The sequence below is a fragment of the Lonchura striata genome, chromosome 3 (genome assembly GCF_050655825.1).
Source record: "Lonchura striata isolate lonStrDom1 chromosome 3, ASM5065582v1, whole genome shotgun sequence".
NCBI classification, from domain to species: Eukaryota; Metazoa; Chordata; class Aves; order Passeriformes; family Estrildidae; genus Lonchura; species Lonchura striata.
In genome coordinates, this window is record NC_140705.1 from 100,849,462 (window position 1) to 100,868,339 (window position 18,878).

Genomic DNA, 18,878 nt, shown 5'->3' on the forward strand with positions numbered 1-18,878 from the left:
TTTATCAACAGATATATTCCCCTTGACAGCAAATGGTTCAACAGTAATATTATTCATTTTACTCAAAGGTTATGTTTATATCTTCTATAACTCAAGATATATTAAGCCAATATATTACATTTTATTAAAGTTCTGAAGACCATAATGAACTGTTCAATTTTTTTTCAATTATTAACTCCCAGAACAGAAATTCTTTATAAAGAATTTAGTTCCTTATATGGTAATTTTCTCTGTTGACCTCTATTGGGCCTACAATAGAATTCACATGACCCAAAAAAATTCCTTATAGCAAAGCTGATTTAGTACAAAGAAATTAATAAAATGCTTTTATAATTAGGAGACTTCTGGCTTATCCTAAAGCATGCATGCAGTGCTAGGAAAATCCCAGCAACTAATATATAAGGGTATTAAAAAAAGGTAACGACACTCTTCTGGTGAGCGGTGATAACCCTGAGGTTCTTTAAAGAGCGATTTTTTTTTTCAATTAATTGTGTAAACAGATTTGCACTTCAGAATAAAATCTTGAGCAAGTTATTTCACAGTAGGGAATGAGAATTTCTTTTTCATTTGAAGAGGATACAAATAAAGAAAAATACAAAAACATTAAATCCAGTAAAGGTCAATAAAATTACAATGTAATGCCAAAAGATAAGTGTTCTTGAACTGCCATGTGGTTTTCTACCTAGATTAATCCCTGTTGTTTGCCTGTGACTGATCAGAGGCAGGGAAATTCCATGAGAGCTGCTCAGGCATCAGGGAGAGTTTGGAATGAAGAGTGCAGATTGTCACTAGAGATGAAACAGCAGAACTGGGGACCTCTCTATTTAATGGCAAAATTCACTGAGCATGCTGACAGTATTCAGCAGGACATCCACATCCATCCACACATACCAAAATTCCTGAGGGTGATCCCTTCAAGGCACTGACATGCAGACAGATGGAAAAAACTCTGTCTCTTCCCCAAGAAGAGACTGTGGGCTGCAATGAATGGGGCTCAGCACCATGTTAATGTGCAGCCAGCTCTGCAGAGGCAATCAGGCTGGGAAAAAGGGAAACTAATGGGAGTTCTGCTGCCATTTTCCCCCAGATGTGCAGATACTGATAAACGGCAGGGGAGGAAATGGTTTTCAAATAGCTACAGCTTAAAACAAAGGCAAACCTGAAATGTAGGAGGATGTGCATTACAACTGATATAAAATACATTCCTGTTCTACTCAGAAGGGCAGATTAGAACCTAAAAATGCTTTCAACTTCAGATGTAAACTCCAGTCCTTGTGTTTCCATGATACACAAGCTCACACTAATTTTTAAGAATATCTGCAGGCATTGTTGAACTGTGGCTTGAGGGTAGAGAGGAAAGCACTGCCCTAAAATTCTAGGGTAACTCCAAGGGTTACCATGGAATAGCTCAGATGATATATGTCCCATAGTAATTTTCACTGCTCTTAATATTTTGCATCCATGGCTACAAATATCTCAAATATGTGAGCAATTAGATACAGAAGAGTGAACTTTACAGAAATAATACTGCTGCTTAAATTCAGAGAGGAAAGGGTGATTATTAAAAATTAATATTACTAAAATTTCTTCTAAAAATTAGTAGTAAATACATATATTCACCTTATTTATTGATGAATAATAACATTGAGAATGCTCATGTGCATTTTGGGTTTGATTAGCATGACATGTACTGGTACCTCTTTTATTCTGGGAGCAATATTATTACTCTTTTTTTTTCTCCACAAATATCAACTATCTATTACAGTATAGGATTTTAAAGCTAAATTTCTGTGAAAATTTATCCTCTAGACTCCCTACTTGATGTTTTATAGAAATATGCATCTTAAGCATTAATTCACTAGACAAAAAAATATGTTTTAGGACAGAGAAATGAAAATTGTTGTGGGCTGTTGCAAATGATACTGAAAAATATTTCCTTTCTTTCAAGCTTCAATTACACTGAAAAATATTTTTCCTTTTGCTATAATTAGCATGTGTCTCTCTCATATGTATTTTTAATGAACAAATTCACATGATAAAACAGATTGATCCTGATGGAGCACAAAAAAGTTGCCTAAAGAACCAGCTGAGACCTTAGATGGGGTGATTATTTCTGAGCTGAGTGTTCAGAACATGTTCAGAACCTAATGGCTGCTCCCCAGCATCTCATTCTTATTTGTTGCTTTTTTTTTTCATTCTGTGTCAGGACTGGGTAAATTGTGTGCTGCTTTTTCAAACATTTCCTCCCTAGTCATCTCTTCCCATTGGAATTTTATTGCATTCAACTTGGTTTTTCAGCTTTGTGCTGGCAGTGCTAAGCTGTGTGATCTCCTGTCACAGCCAGGCTGCCTGTCAGGGGCTGCTGTCTGTCTCCAGCTGCACTCAAAGAACAGAGCATTGAATTGTCTTGGACATTAGGGCATTCCTGCAGCAGAACCAGGCAGTGCTTTCCACTTGGAGTTCCAAAGGCTGGAGACTTTCAGAACCCAGAGGAGAACAAGCTACCACAGCTCTAAATAATCTCAGAGTAAAGGTGAAAGGAATCAAAGAAAAAAATTAAAAAGGAGACAGCACATGTGAAGGAAGGAGTCAAAGGGGAAGGTATGAAGACAGGAAAGTACCAAAAAAAAAAAAAAAAAAAAAAAAGGGAAATCTCTGTGAAAGACAAAGAATAGATATCATGTGAAATAGAATTTCAAAGGATAAAAAGCATTCCCTGCTGTGCTGCTCCAGCACCTGCCAGAGTGATGCAACAGCACATGTTCAGGCACCTCCTTGTTTGAGGAGTGTCAGTGAGGTCCAACTTCCCTGTGTTCCCCATATCAGGAGGTTTCTAATGTTACCTTAAACTGTTCATTATTTGGAGAGAAGGAGCAGACACAGACTCCTGAGCACTAAGACCCTTGCTTGTTCCCCACCCTGGCTGCAGAAAACAGAAACAGCTCTGCTTTCTCCCTGGTCTGGGTATGGGATCTGCAGCCATGGGAGTGGGGAGGGGGATTTCCAAGGATGAGAACAAGCAGAGCTGTCACAGATGAGTGATTTGCAAAGCCATTTAAATATCTAGTCCATGTAAGTTGTCTGGGCTGCCTCCCAGATCAGTGGAGAGGTCACTGCCCATGTAAGACTCTTCTCATCCTTTGATAGGCACTTCTCTATAACATTGGGAAAAATTAATTTGAAAATTTAAAATATAGAAAAGTAATCAGTCTCACTTTCAGGATCAATTGCTAGGGATTAGTCTGATATGACTAAAGTCTTTGTATCAAACAACTCTCAAAATGCCAGCAATCTGGGCTGGAATCAGAAGCCTAAGAGCTCATCAGCTCAGTAGCCTCTTACCACTCTCTCTGACTTGTTGCATTCCTCATTAAAAAAAAAAAAACAAAAAAACAAAAACAAGAAGTACCATAATAAATTACATCAAAACAACCACCAGATTATCATGTGCTAGTATGTTAACTTTCCTAGCTGAATCTGCCATTAATAGGATTAAATGTCCACATTTTCCATGCTTATCTCTATATTGCATATGTTCTTTCTCTTCCCTCTTTTTCTTATTTACATTTTTCTTCAACTACCAGATTTTCTAGGCTTGTGAAATAATCACAGACGTGAGGAACAATCTGATGTTACTTGCTGTAATTAAGCAAGATATTAAAGGGTTTTTAGAAACAGACTCTAAAAAAAAAACAACAGACTGTAACTTCTTATCTTAGTCTGAAGTAAATCAAGGAAGGGCCAGACAGGGGAAGACAAGAACAGAATAGAGGAACCTCCAGAAAAATAATGACTTTTCCATGATATCAAGCACTTCTGGGGAAAGCTCAGTTAAACTTTACCAAATAATCTGTATATGAAAGGTTGAAGGAGATTATAATCTCAGTTGCTTTTAAAGGAAATCAACTTCTAGCCTGGAAAAGATGCCATCAGCTCTATATTTCTCTGCTGTACACTATTTTTCAAGTTCTGAAAATTTTAGAGGATAACCTACACTGTAGACACATTTATATTTTGCTGGATGATCAGAGGTGCCCTAAACCTCATTGTATACAAACCAAAATAAGTGAAATTTAAAAGTTCTTATCTTTGCCACACAGAAGCAGCACTTAGTCTTATTAATGAAATGCTGATAATATTAGTAGATAGAAGATGCAAGGTTTGGCATATGCCAAACATGGCTCTTTGCTGTAATGCAACCTCAGATAATAATGTCAAAAACTGTTATTGAGATAGTGGATCAGTAACATGTATGCAGTAAGCCTCATTCCCTGCTAAGATTTCATTTTTTTCTTACCTGGTCTCTTCTGTAGCTATAAAGAAACCATCATCTGAAGCATCAAGCCAATTTTGCCTCTGTCTCTTGATGACTGGAATGGTGCTTGTCTTAATGGCACTTGCACTGGCTTGCAAGGCCCTACCATTAGTCATATGGATGTGGGGAGCAGCATGCTGAAATCATAATAAAAGGGAAAGGTGTTTGTCTGAGAATAACCATAATTCCATTAACAAATTCTGCTGTAAAGGGCAGCCTACACACAGTCTCAAAACCCTGCTCATCTGCCTCAATCAGCACCTGGGGGTAAGATAACAACCAATCTGTGACCATTGACATGTTTTATGCATAGGTTTTAAAGCTCTTTAAAAACTAAATTAACTATTGCTAATGCCATTTTATACAAAAAGCTATTGAGGCATGAGTCAATGCTATGAACTAAGCAATTCAGAAACAGAAACCCATTGATTTTAGGAGAGAATTAACATTTTCTGAGCAAAAAAACTAACATTCCAAGAGCTATTTTTTTTTCATCCAAGTATGGCACTAAACTAATTTCAAAAGATGCATACTTCTCACTTTGCTGATCCTTACTCTGCCTGTGTTTGTTTTTATATAGAAGTCACTGAATAAAACAAGCAGTTTGGTCCTGCTGCTAACCTGAACTGAAGGAAAAAAAAAAAAAACCAAAGGTTTATATCATGCTGTTGTCATGTTCATGTTGTCATGTTTTAACCATGCCAGTGCCATGATTCTTAGGTTTACTCACAGGTCTTTACCTAGTTACAGCTACCTGGAATACATCTGAATTCATTTCAGAGCTGATAACATCAAACTGAAAATGATGTATCGATTTTCCACTACACCTTTACCTGGAGTAACTGTGCAATGAGAGTAAGTACTCAGATCTAACAAGAGAAGCTGCCTTCTTACACATGAGGAGAGAGTAAAAATGTTTTCTGTATCATCTATACGTAATGTTTTGGAAGAAAACACCATGACAGAAATATTAATCTTGGAAATCTTAATCTTGTTTCCCACATAATCAATTAGCAGCAGGACTAACTAACACCAATTGGGTAAATCCAGTTACGATAGAAGACATTATACAAACACTAAAATCTGCTTACTTTATCTCACATGGATTCAACATTATTTTTCCTTAGGAAAAAGTACTATTTTCTTGGTGACATAATATCAGTATTCCACATTACTTATAGCATTTTTGTAACATTCCTAAAAAGCATCCAGTGCTGCACATTCATGGGAGTAGCCCCTAATTAGGGGATGAACATCACAGTCTCTGAGTAAGGAAGGGGATTGTACCACCCAAAAAACCAGCAGAACAGAGCACAGAACCAGTCTCTTAAATCTTGTCATAAAAACATAAAAGCCAGAAGAGATAAACAAGAGCATAGGTTTTTCTGAACAATTCTTACACTCACATTCAAAGCATTATATTCAAGTCATAACAAAACTTTCACCACACCCCAATCCACACCATTTACTCTCTCCAGTAGGACAAATTTTATGCATTGGCTGGAATATTTCCATCTATTCATTATGCTACTGTGAACAACCAAGCCATCTCCTGTGTGATTCCTTAGATCTCATATAACAAAACCAAACAAGGAGAGGAGAAACAAAACATCATATTTGAGTGAGTCACATATAAATATTTTTCTTAGAGTTAAACTATTTTCCTTTGTCTTAAAAACAAAGAAGATTTAGAGTGAATTTAATCATTGTTGCACATAGGGTAATTAATCTATCTTTGTAGCCCTTTGAAATATTTACTTAATTTTTTTTCCATTTTTTTTTCAATCAGTGTCTAGACTACAGTTTGGCTTTCACATATTTTTTCATATTGGCTTTGGTGGGGAAAAAGTCCTCAAAGGCATGCAACTAGAAGTAATTCAGCTCTTATTCAGAATAAATTCAGGATCATGTACATAGGTGCTGTGAAATTAGAAATTCATTAATGTTTTTAACTGCTGATCTCTTCTTGTACATAGTGGGTGGTGCTCAAAAAGAGAGTAAGGAGTCATGCATGGAAAACATTGCAACACATCAGATTTCCCATTCAATATTTGTATCTGGCAATTTCCTGTTTCATACACTACAGAGGAACATTCAAGGGCTCCAATGGTATATTTTTATTGTGTTTCCCTATTCAATAATGGGTTTAAGGTATCTCATGTAATGATTCAGATCTTTTCCAGGCTACTTTCTAATGCACCACTGAATGTTTCCTTTAGTCAAGATAAGAAGTGCAGGTAAAAAATGTTCAGAAAATGTACAAGGTACAAAAGGTGTCTTTCCTGTGGCATAAACTCTGAAAAACAATGAAGCCTGATGGAAAAAGTACTTGTCTTTTCATGACACTTTTTGGCCTGGCAGAGCCAGATACTGCAACTAATTCTGAACTTCTGTTTTTTCTACTTTTATTAGCCCCTAATCCTCATTCCAGGCCAGAGATAACATTATAGAAAATGACACAAGCCTTACAATATAATCTCATTTCTTTTGCATCAAATTGGTTAGAATTTTCTCTTTTATTTCCCTTCTACCCCAGCCCTTTCAAGCTATTTGAAAAAATTAATTACATTTCACAGAAGGACAAGAGAAAATACGACCATTGTTCTCCAGTCTGTGCTAGGGACCACATTAATTTCAAGTTAATAAAAACAATTGAAGCTATTGACCAGGAAATCAGTTCATTAGTTCCTCTCAAAAAATATATTCACCAATGCATATGCAAATGAACATTCAATGCCACACTAATATCAACATCAAGAGCAAAATGAACTTTCATACAAAGTACTCGTTAAATGCTTTTCATTTATGATGATGATGAACTCAAATTTTCCCTCCTAGCACACAGTTATGCCAGAAAGGTTATGAAAGCCTCAAGAATACTCTCCCTGTTCTACCACAGAAGTCCTTTTCATTTAAAACTCTGCTTGCAAAAGCTTCAGCAATTTCCTCCCAACACCACTGTGTGCAATCAGCTGCTGCTGCTTTGATTTGAACTGTGTACATCACTAATAAGCTGTGCTCTGAGTCTGCAACAGAGCCACTGGTGTTAAGGGTCTGCATGCCAGGGGCACATCAGAGCAGCACCTGAGCATCAGGAGTTTGCTTTTTGGCCAAATCTTCCTCCTTTCTCCCAAGTTCTTCATCTCAATCTGAGCACATTCACTGAGATCTCTTGTTCCTCTTGGACAAAACTGTTCCAGCCTCAAAAGACATCAGGAGAAAAAACTTTGAGTGCACTTGAAAGAAAAATTTCTCAAGACAAAGGGAGTTCTGATTCAGGCAACATTACATCCCTTAAAGAACACAAAAATTTAAGTCATCATGGGGTTATCTCTGGGAAGAATCTCACCTGTCAAACAGGTGGTGTCCAAGCTGCAGAGTGAATGCACCCTCAGAGACCAAAGGCAATCTTTTCAAGGTCTTCAGCAAGGAGGACTTTACATAAAGACTGTGCAGCTTCACCTGCCCCCTGCTGATCCATTTCTCTGCTGCTTGCAAGTGCTGCTCATCAAAACTCACCTGGCAGGGGCATGAATTTCCCATCTGCATTCATTTCACAGTGGGCAACTGAGACACCTCCAACTTCCAAGGAACACTTGTGATCCCTTCACAAAGAAGCTACATCTCTTTGTCCCTGTCAAATCTTCTGGGAGCAGCAGCACTGACTTAGAACTGTAAATCAGGTCTTTCAACACAAAATGCAGCTGGTGTAAGGCTTTGCTGTGGCAAGGAAACCAATGAAATGACTGTACAGGATCACTATACACGTGATATCTGCTCTAGTGGTGGCTATGAGTCCAATGAAGGCTGGATACCATCCCAAAAACACCTTAAAGTGGCAACTTAATATAGTTGCCATTTTATTATTAAGAGTACATCTCCTGTTCTCACTGGCTCCCAGAGAAGCACAAGCACACTGAGATGCATGATGGTAAGACAAGAGAGGAATCCTGCACAAATTCAGAAATGGGACCCAGATCCTAAATTCCAGCCAAGGTTACTGCCTATAAGTTGCCTAGTTTGTAGTGCCATATAAGTGGTCGAACATTTATTCATTGAGATCCACTAAAAATTCTAAAAAGACACTCAGGTCTGAAGATATTCAGCTTTGAAATAAAATACGTAACACTCACAGTAATTCAAAGTACAAAAATTAACAGTGAACATTTGTACTATGGCTGAAGGAATGTTTGACTGGACTACCATACATTCCTAAGGAGATTTAAATTTATGATTTCTTATGTTTTCCCCCATTGTTTCTAAAAGGAAAACATTCCCATTGCCTTAAATTAACAGTTTAAATGTTTTTTGTTGCATCTTTAAACAAACAAACAAACAAAAAAAACCAATTGAAAGCAAGCAGAGCAAAAGAATCCCTCTACAAGGAGAAAAACATCACTAGAAGAAATCAGCTATGCTCACATGACTGGCAATAACCCATATTAATTGGTTCCATATATTTTGCATCGACCTAATTATACAATACATCATTTAAAAGGAGTTTAGAATTACCTTCAGTTTAAATCAAGTATTGATTCTCTTTTGCCACACCTGAAGTATTCCTATTTCCAAAGGCATTATACCTTTAATAAGCATCAAGGCTTTGGGCCTGGCTTACTTGCTCATACAAATGTGAGATGAATGCAAAAATTAATACTCAAAATCTCTACACAGCAGGAAGTTGCAAATGTTGATAATAGTATGCAGGCACACAATCACTTTGGGTATAGAATTTCATTTAAAAACCCAAAGGCTATTAAAATATAATTATTTTCAAACAACAGATCATATATAAAAAATAAGCAAGTTTCAACACAAGTGCAACTTTGGAACCTCTGGATTTACTACCAAACCTTTCACAAACAAACCTACAATAGTTGTAATGCTGGAAATCTAAGTCCATCACTTTTCTGTGCAAGAGAAACAAACCCACCAAAACACCCCAAAAAGAAATTACCCTCCTAAAAGATGACAGCTGTCTTGCCAAAGCATCTGGAATAAAATAGTGTAATGTTTATAGTCCCTGTTTGTCATATATTGCAAACAAGCCATATAACCTCTAAATAAATAATGTCTTACAAGGTATCATTTTGAAGTAAATAGTTGTTTATGGAAATCAGTAAATTAGCAATGAAAGATTAAGCTAGGCAACTATGCACAGAATAAAAAGAAATTTATTTTATAGTCAAAACAGAGCAGGCTCTCCATCTCCCCCTATCACACGGATACTTAAAATATCTCCGGGGTTTTTATTTTTATGAACAAGAATCTAAACCAAAAAAGGGCAGCTATCATCGCATTTGAATACAGAATAAAAATCCTTGTAATTTTCACAGAAAAACTGGACTTTGACTTTTTAGCAGAACATTCAATACCTTGCTGGCTTTGACTCCAGCATAAATCTGAATCTTCAGAGACAAGACCAGATTCAATGCCTTACATTATTTCAACACCTATAAATGCAAAGTTAAAGAAGTTCAAAAACTTCATCTTGGTAAGACAAAATTCTTTTACATCAAAGCAGCCAAGGCAGTAAGACAAATTTGCTCTCACATTCTGATAACTACAGGTCATGCTTTAACATTTTATGTTACAATATAACCATAATCAGTCAGAAAAAGGGGACTTAATTTCAAAGTATTTATTGCAGTAGCATTTTACATTGGCTCTCAGCAGCATTGCTTTACTACATCTGTATTGAATGTATCATCTCATATTGTTTCTATGCAAGGAATATCATATTTCCTGGTTTTACTGACAGCTTCTACTTACTCACTGGGGAGTAAGAAATTTTTCTTTGCACATTCAGTTTTGCTTTAGTTGTAGAGTAGAGCAGACATTTCTATAACAATTTCTCACTAAGCAGAATACTTACTTTAATTTCTACCTTTATTTACATAAGTTCAATGAATAATTACTGCACACACTGCAGGATATTCATTTGAGGTCTGAGCCATCTGAGCTGTCAGCAGAGAGGTCTGGAGAGGTTCAAAAGACAGGGACCTCAAGAACTCAAGCTATTTAAAAACTTCTTCCTTCTCTCTTTAAAAGTTAGGATATGTTTTGGTGTGAGAAAAAAAAAATGGGAAAAATTCTCACTCTTTTGGCTCAGTTTTTAGAACTGTTCTGATACATTAATGGAAAAGAGTGACTGAGTATCTTCAGAGTACAATTAATAGGACAAAAAAGAGTAAAGGTAAAGCACAATGAAGGGTTCACCAGCTTCAACACAATTGCCCTGCTGTTTTCCCAAAACCAATGTAGCATGGAAAAAACATTGAAAAGTTTTTCAATCCCTTCGAAAATTTTATAACAGAGGAATACACCTGAATAATTAGACATCATCTTTTGAAATGGGTGTATTTAAAACAAGTTCACAACCAAGAAGGAATACATCATATCCAGTAGGAAACAGAAACATCACTTTTCCAGACATCTCTACTATTTTGAATTGTTGTGATTCCTTACCTATTTAAAATTCATTTGCACTGGTTTATTAATGGCTATTGATGATAAAGGCAATAAACTACTTTAACCCTTTATCCCCTGCAGAATGAAGAGATCCATGGGGGAATTTACACGTCCCATAAATGCCATACATAAAGAAGAGATAAATAAACTTTGAAGATGCACCCTAAAAACTGTAGGAATGGCAATAAACAAGCTCATGCCATGATTTGCTGGGCCTTACTCTAAAATTTTGACACTCGCCTCAAAAACTGGTATTTTCCAAAAGCAGAAAGCACTCTCCTCAAACACCCACAGGACAGGCATCAATCATTTCCTGCCAGAGAAAGGTTTTCTCTATGTGAATTGCTGTTCAGCCCTTGCCTAACTTTATTGTGAGTTTGAAAAAGAAAGAAACCAACATTTCTCACCCTATAAAAATGCAAGATAGACATTGTGTGTGACTTTTTTTACATAAACTTTCTAATCTCATTTTTGAAAGTATATCTATCCACTTTAACTTTTCCCTATTTCTGGAACCCAAATTATCAAACTCAAGGTAAAGACAGAAACTGGCCTCTGAGGAATGTTATGCAAAAAATTACTCAGCTATTTTTCTGAAATTTAAATGTGCTCTGCCCCATGTGATATAGATAGAATGCAAGAAATTTTATCAACATGAATTTGACATAATCAAAAATCACTTAAACATAGAACATAGAATTGTAGTTTAATTTTTCAGCTATTCAAAATGAGAGCACTGTTACCTGTTAAGCTCTTTAATCTCTGACTTTTTTTCCCTATGATTTCTCATTAAATAAAGACTGACTCATTTTATGCCTAGAATGATATTGGACTTTGTTAAAAAAAAAAAGCCAATGGTTTAGGATACTACTATATCTACTTCGTTTTAGAGGAAAAAATCATAGCTATAGGCAGATCAATACCTACAATCTCCTCTATACTTACCATGATTGTTCTTGTTGTATGGCTGGGTGATTCTGGAAAATAAAAGAACCACAGCATATTAGAATGTTTTCCTTACCCACAAAACCCCTATGTTCTGATGCTCACCCTGAAGGCTAAGATGCCACTGCTCAGCTACAACAATGAATACATCAAAAATGCAGAGACTGGAAAGATTCTTCATGAAATGAGCATGAGACTATCATTGGTCCTGAATTTACATGTCATGCTATAATATGCTGCTAACTGCACTCGTTCTCTTTCCGTAATTATCCTCTTCTGCAAGAAAATATAAAAACTGAACTAATTCATAATTCATGTTTGAAGAAGTGAGGGTTTTTTCATTTTGCTTTCAACATATGGCATCATGAAGGGCTCTCTCTGCAGACAAAAATACAGATAGTATCAACATCATTCCATTACTCTTCCCATTTCAAAAAAAAAAGTGTTATAAAACTAGACAACCCTTTTTCAGATAATTTTGAGGTGGATGCTCAGTTTGAAATTGACAAAGCTTATTGAGAAATGCGACATGCACAAAACTATTCTTCCATATGATAAATCAGGAGTCAATCAGCTGAGCTCATAGTTATATTTATATAAATTGCAGAGCAATCACTACTAGGCCAATAATTAACATAGATTTCACCTTGCTGTTTAACTCAGATTGCATTTGCATTTTACTTTCCCCAAGAATAGAAATCACACTCTCTTTGGCTTTAAAATGTTACAGTTCACATATCAGAGACCTTGTTCTTTTTCAAAGCAGTGCAACTTCAGCAACAAAACATAAAGAGTTAAAAAACCTGCAAGGAACCTCACTGCTGGTCTCTAAGATGCAAGATGATATTCAGCAGTCTCACAGACTTGCTCAAAAATCTGGATAGGACACCTTGTTGTCTATAGAGAGTTCTTAAGGAAGGGACTTTTATCAAAACTATATGTTTTTATAAAATGTACACAATTCTGAATGAATTGAATCAACAGAGTTCTGCAAGCAAGATAAATGCTAAATAATTACTTTCTTTTTTTTTTTTTGTCTTTGTTCCAAATTGCAACTTACAGGGTTTCCAATTAGTATCACTTACACAAAGAATTCATGAGGGATTTTATTATTGTTAAAAATTGTATTAAAGAGATTAAAGGGTCATGAGAACAGCTGCATATTTCTCTCTCTCAAAAAACAAAAAGTAATTACACTCTTAAAGTGGCATTTCCCTTTCATTTTGAGGAGTCACCTTAACCAGTCTGAAGGTATAGTTCAATGACCGATAGAAAAAAGGTAAGCCATTTTAAACATCTCAAACTATTTTTCAACTCCAACATTCAACAGAAATTCCAATATCTAGTTTACATTTATATTTGTACAAGTCTTCATCCTTAATAAGTTTTAAGTAAGAAATATTTATATCCCTAAGGTCACATTGACAGAGGTACTGTAATGTGAATATCTGCCTAAAGCCAGCAGTATCTTAGTTGTGAGCTCCTCTACCAGCCCTCTTTTCCTCTCTTTTTTCATGTAAAAGTTATCATATATAAATATATATTTAGGTCACCAGTCCTCCAGGCAATTTTTAAACTCTTAGTATAAGAACTAAATATTGTGACAGTCTACTGCTTCCAGATACTTGAACATAGCTGGCATTCTTATAGAGTAAGAGAAGATCACAGTAGAGTGAAAAACTCTGTAATCTGTTAAATTTTTATCTTCACAGTAATTTTTGTTATTAGAACTTTTTCTTTTTTGACACCCCAGTAAAATAACATTTCAGGAACTGAATATTCCTGGGAAAACACAAAGACTGCATTAATGAAATAATAAGTAATTGAGCCAAAGATTCATTCCTTTTATAAATATCCAGAAAAAAACCCAACCACCTTATCTCCAAGAGCACAATATTTTCTGAAGAATTTAGAATATAAGCAGAATTATCCACAAAGTTAAACACAAAGAATGGGGCTTCTTGTCTCTTGAAATACAGAAGGATTGATTACAGAGTGCTTTCAGTCACTTCCAAAATGATCAAAGCCCAGAAACAAAAATCCACATTTTTTATACTGAGATATTTGAAACCTTCCCTCTTACTCAGAGGTGCTGTGCTTTTGGCATAGCTCTATATGCCAAATCTATAAAAACTGTGCTTAGCCATGATTGTCCCAAAATACACAGACATGCTCTCACTCAGTTGTCTGTGAAACTGAGAAGATTTCCCTAAAATGAGCTGAGGAACAACTGAATTTTCCTGGAAATTGTTAAACAGTGTATTTTTGAAAAGAACCTGACAGACACTGTTAATGCAGTTCCAGCAGCTGTTATCTCCAGGATATTACCATATTGATAATCTAATAATAAAATCCAGACAAGAAGTGAAAAAAGATGTTATATTTGTAAATATCCCTGTTATATCATGCAATAGAATCATTCTCTTTTTTTCCCATGCATTTTTCTTGCTGTAGATACTGAAATATCATCTAAGTTGCCAAACATCAGAGACCTGAGTATATCCATAAATACAAAGGTAGGAAAAGAACTGTTTAATAAGTAGATATAGTCAAAAGATTCTAAGATCTAGCCAAGACTACTAATTAAGGTGCCATTGTTGCACAATTTAAACTCTTACATACTCCAATACACAAGTATTCAGACTTTAAAACAGGGGAGACACTGATTTCTTCCAGAAAATAATTACACCCTGACTTGGGAGGTTCCGAGAAACACTTATGCATGGACACACCAACCAATTTTGTGGAAAACATTTGACTAAGGCAAGTAAGGTAGAAAGCCCTTGCTTAAAAAGGTAGTCACACAGCATAAGAAACCTTTACAAAGGGTCTGCACACCAATGCAAAATCCAGTGCAGCTTAAGGGTATCAGATATTAGTTAGAAACCACAAAATTCTTGGTATTGAACAGAACAGAAGACAGAACTTTGGGTTTTCATTTTTATCTGCCATGTTCTACAATGCCTTAGGGAATTGATATAATCTGGCTCGAATTTTAGTGAAACTGGCACCAGTGAACACTTGGTTTATAAGTGAGTTCTCACAAAGGATTTTGTGTGAGACAGTGATCTGTACCTGCACCCCTTCAGGAGGAAGGGAACTCCAGGATGGAGACTGATTCTGCCCTTAGGGCCATTGAAGTGCCATGGAAGTGGATTGCTCCATTTTAAGCAGAAGTGACCAGACATCATCACCACTAACAAGGGTTTGTAGTGCAGTGAGGCAGGGGAGTTTCAGTAAATGCAGCTTCAGTGCTGACAAGATGTTTATAAGTTTATTATTGTGGAGAAATTGATGCACCAGCAATAGAAAATGCCTAAGATGCTCCTGTGCCCTTTCTACAACATATTTATTCGAACTCAAATAGAAATGAGAAAGCTGTAGAAGACATTTCCTCACACTAGAATGTGCTTTACCAACCACATTGATCAATCAAGCATTTCTCCCTGTTTCCAGGCAGTAGAACACCATAAAATTTCCCACTGTAAAACCATTTAAGGCTAAATCAGAAAAAGCACACTGCTTAGGGATGGTGTCAGCTACAAAATTATTTCAATTTTTAAAAATTTTTATTACATATCAGAACACAATTATTTTTTATTACACATCAGAACTGTTTTCCAGCTGTTTGTGTGTTATTTGTATATGTGATATTCTTTATTTCTGTTGCTAGAAAAGAGAGTTATGTGGTATCACTTTTTTCTGTAATGGGATCATTGACGGTACTAATGGGTGAAACATGTCCTACTTCTAAAACTTCCAGAATAAATATGATTGAAGATAATGTGATTTTGACAGGTAGAAAATAAAGTCACAGTGGTAATAGCAGAGCTATTTAATTTTAACAACATCTCAGCTTATGATGGTGCATTGCATAAGACTTTAATGGTTAATCTCACTCAGGGTGGACCACCTTATGAAAAAATCTAAGAAAGGAAGGCTGCTTCATTATTTCTCCTCCATTTGGGTTATGAATGTTTTGAGTAACCAAACATAATTGTTTTTTTCCTCTCAGTCTGCAGCAACTGAACAAATGACATTTTTAATTCAAAAGTATTACTAAAATGATATAAATACATATGTGTGTCTGATAGTAAGAATGATTTTTGAGGAAGACCATTATTTTCCCAAGACAGAAATTTTAAACACTGTAGAAAGAATATACAGATGGGGGAAAAAAAAAAAACACACAAAAACACCCCAAAACAAAAACTAAAACAAAACCAAATCCCAAAACAAAAACAGACAAAAAAAAAAAAAAAAAAAACCAAAAAACCCCAACCAAACAAATAAAAAAAAAATACACCAAAAACCACACAAAATTGTCACAGACCAGACACAGGATCTTTCCAGTTCCACTGTGTAAGCACTTTGTAAAGGTACCTTCCTATTACAATTGTATTAAGTACTAAAATTGTTAGGAACTATTGCTCTGCAATCACAGCTTACAAAAAAAAAATCAACCTACTTGATAGTAATCATACACAGAAGTACTTTGAGTATGAACTCCAGATCTTGAATCCAGAACACATAATTCAGGAGGTAATATGCTGCTAATCCTTTTATAAAACAAACAGGATTCTCTTTCTGCAACTGTAATTCTATGAAATAATACTAGGGGAAAGTAGTGATTCTAGGAATTTAGCTCTGGCTATCTGCATTGTGGTTTAAATGTTAACTTAATTACAGTGCTGTTTCCTGTTTGAAGAACTGATTCATTCTGCCAATTAGAAAAGCCAAGGTTACTGCAGTTTCATGTCTACACACTACCTGTATATTAAAACAAGAAACACTGATTCAACAGCAGAAATAGGGCACAGGTGCCCTTCCCTGGGGATCCTACCTGGTATCCCCTTTGCTTTGCTCCTTCTCATCCCTGCTGTCACCAGTGGTACCAGAGCCATCTGCTGCACTGGCGAGTTCAGGAATGCAACACACCAATTTTTCATAAGCATTCATTTCCTTGGCACAGCAAAAGCAGAGTGATCCATGGCACACTCGAAGTAGTGCTTTAAAGCATGAATGTGACTCTAGATTTTTTGCTTTTCTTGTGAATCAATTGTAGGAAAAGAAGCCTTACAAAACCAAAGACAGGTTTTTGAAAGAAACAAATAAACGCCAAAGGAATCAATAATAGTCCCTTATTCAATTTCTAATGTACTTTCACCCCGGGAAATAATTCACATTTCTCAAGATACAGTAAACCTGAGCATTTCAGTTGAATGGAAATTGTATTTCGACTTTGGCATAACAAAAGTAATCTCTGTCTGTATTTAAAAAAATACAACATGCTTAGGAACAGTTCTTTCTCAGAGGAAATCCAAGGAAACCTGGGTTTGTAGAAATGCTTTTTCTCCTCCCAAGCACTCCTGTGGCCAAATTACACTGCTTACCTTTTCTCACTGAACAATACCCTGCAGTTTAAGCAGTCATCAGACAGAGAATGGAAGACTGTCCTTTTATTTGTAATCAAAGGAGCTCAAATACTTGGAAGATAACTGTAATGTAAATTCAATATACACATTTATCATTGTGAGATAGTAAGTAATTTTCTCCATTTTAAGAAATTATAGGGGGAAAAGATATTTCTCTTCTATTTTTTTTGACAAACGTATTTTCCTCCTACTTGGTTATTTTTCATGTTAAGTCACAATATCATTTCCATTACTGGTTTGGAGAAACGAAGCATGAAGAGGGAAGTGGGGAATCATCAACTCACTCTTTTATAACACAGAAATTGAAAAAAAAAATTACTTGATACTTGCAAACATTAGATGCAGAAGCTTAGTTCTACAAATGATTGACAATGTCAGCAGTAACATCCTGGGATAATTAAGGTCCATGTCACTTTCCAGGCACTTTATTTGGGCTCTGGAAGCTGTCAGTAGTTCATCTTCAATATCATCATTTGTACTTCTGCAAAAACAAGTGAATTTACTAACCACAGAAATGTAAGCTTTAGAGCATTTTAGTTTCCTAATAAATATTTAAAATTATTGCTTCCAATGACTGCACAGTGAAAATAGAGAGAAATTGGCTACTCTTGTGCAGGTTGCAAAATTTAAATGTAAAAAGATTGTTAGATCAATCTCTTGAGGGTCAGAGAAGGTTTTAATGACTCTGTATAGAAAGGCAGGACTAAGCTCTTAAGTATTTCCTATAATGATATAAGCATAAAAGCAATATATTTCGGGAAGTAACTAAGAGCCATAAACACCTTTTCATATTCCTTTGCTTTCCTCAGTAAATGACAGTAACACAGAATCTTTTTTTCCCTGAGAAATCTATTTTCTGTGTTCACATTTCCATCAATATCATTGCACACATTTGGCTGAGAAATCTGTAGCTGAATATTTTAATGTTTTCTGGCTATACCAAAGACCAAAGCTAGACCACACATCCTAAACAAACTTCAGAGGGAAAACTGACTGTGGAGCAATATATAGTTTTTGTCTCTCACTTTTGGGAAGAGTGAGTATACACAATCCAGCATTAATCATACCTTGTGTTTTAGCATGGAAGACATGGCAAATTTTCACATAGCAGCTTGTTTGCCACAACTCATCTCTTTCAGTTGGGAATTTCTGGTATGTTAAATGGGGTTTATAACAACTTTGGTAGGTTTACAGTTTATTAATATGAGAAATAGAAAATTTAGGGTTTTCTTTTTAAAGTAACAGAGCACCAGATATTTTGTGATGTACAATCCATGCTGCTCCTCTGCCACCATAGCAGAGCATCTCAGCCTCTACCAAAACATAGTATTGTGATAACAATCAGACACCTTTGAGAAAAAACAACTCACTCACTGCTGAAAAATTCCATCCTAGAGTGAAACCTCCTTCCCTTTAAAGTATTGTCACATAATGTTATGTGAACTTAATTTTAATACATGCTTCATTTTAATTATATCCTCTGTTTCATGAAGATTTGGGACAGGAAAGGTTTTACTTTCCCTTCGTGTCAGTCAGGCTGCTTATGTTTTCATCTGTTTGTCATAAATTCCCCATGGAAAACTAGGAGTGAAAATTAAGGCTTTCTACCTTGCTCATCTCCTGAACACCCAACAGTATCAGTCATAAGCATAGAGAGAAGGATTGACCAAAAAAGTATTGAAGAAAGAAGGTACATCCTTTTGAGGTTTTTC

The 18,878-nt window shown here is 35.7% G+C and overlaps 1 protein-coding gene across 8 annotated transcripts in view; it reads right to left on the reverse strand.

Annotated features, from left to right (window-relative positions):
* MTA3 (metastasis associated 1 family member 3) overlaps window positions 1-18,878 on the reverse strand; it is a 139,397-nt gene that overhangs the window by 16,556 nt on the left and 103,963 nt on the right. For 7 of the 8 annotated variants that reach the window (XM_085577103.1, XM_031504262.3, XM_021546388.3 and 4 more), the window contains 2 exons: window positions 11,732-11,763; window positions 4,298-4,452 (listed from right to left, as the gene is read on the reverse strand). In XM_085577103.1, the coding sequence (XP_085433229.1) occupies window positions 4,298-4,452; window positions 11,732-11,763 (187 nt within the window). The remainder of the gene's footprint in view (window positions 1-4,297; window positions 4,453-11,731; window positions 11,764-18,878) is intronic. The other variant, XM_085577104.1, reaches the window with a different exon arrangement.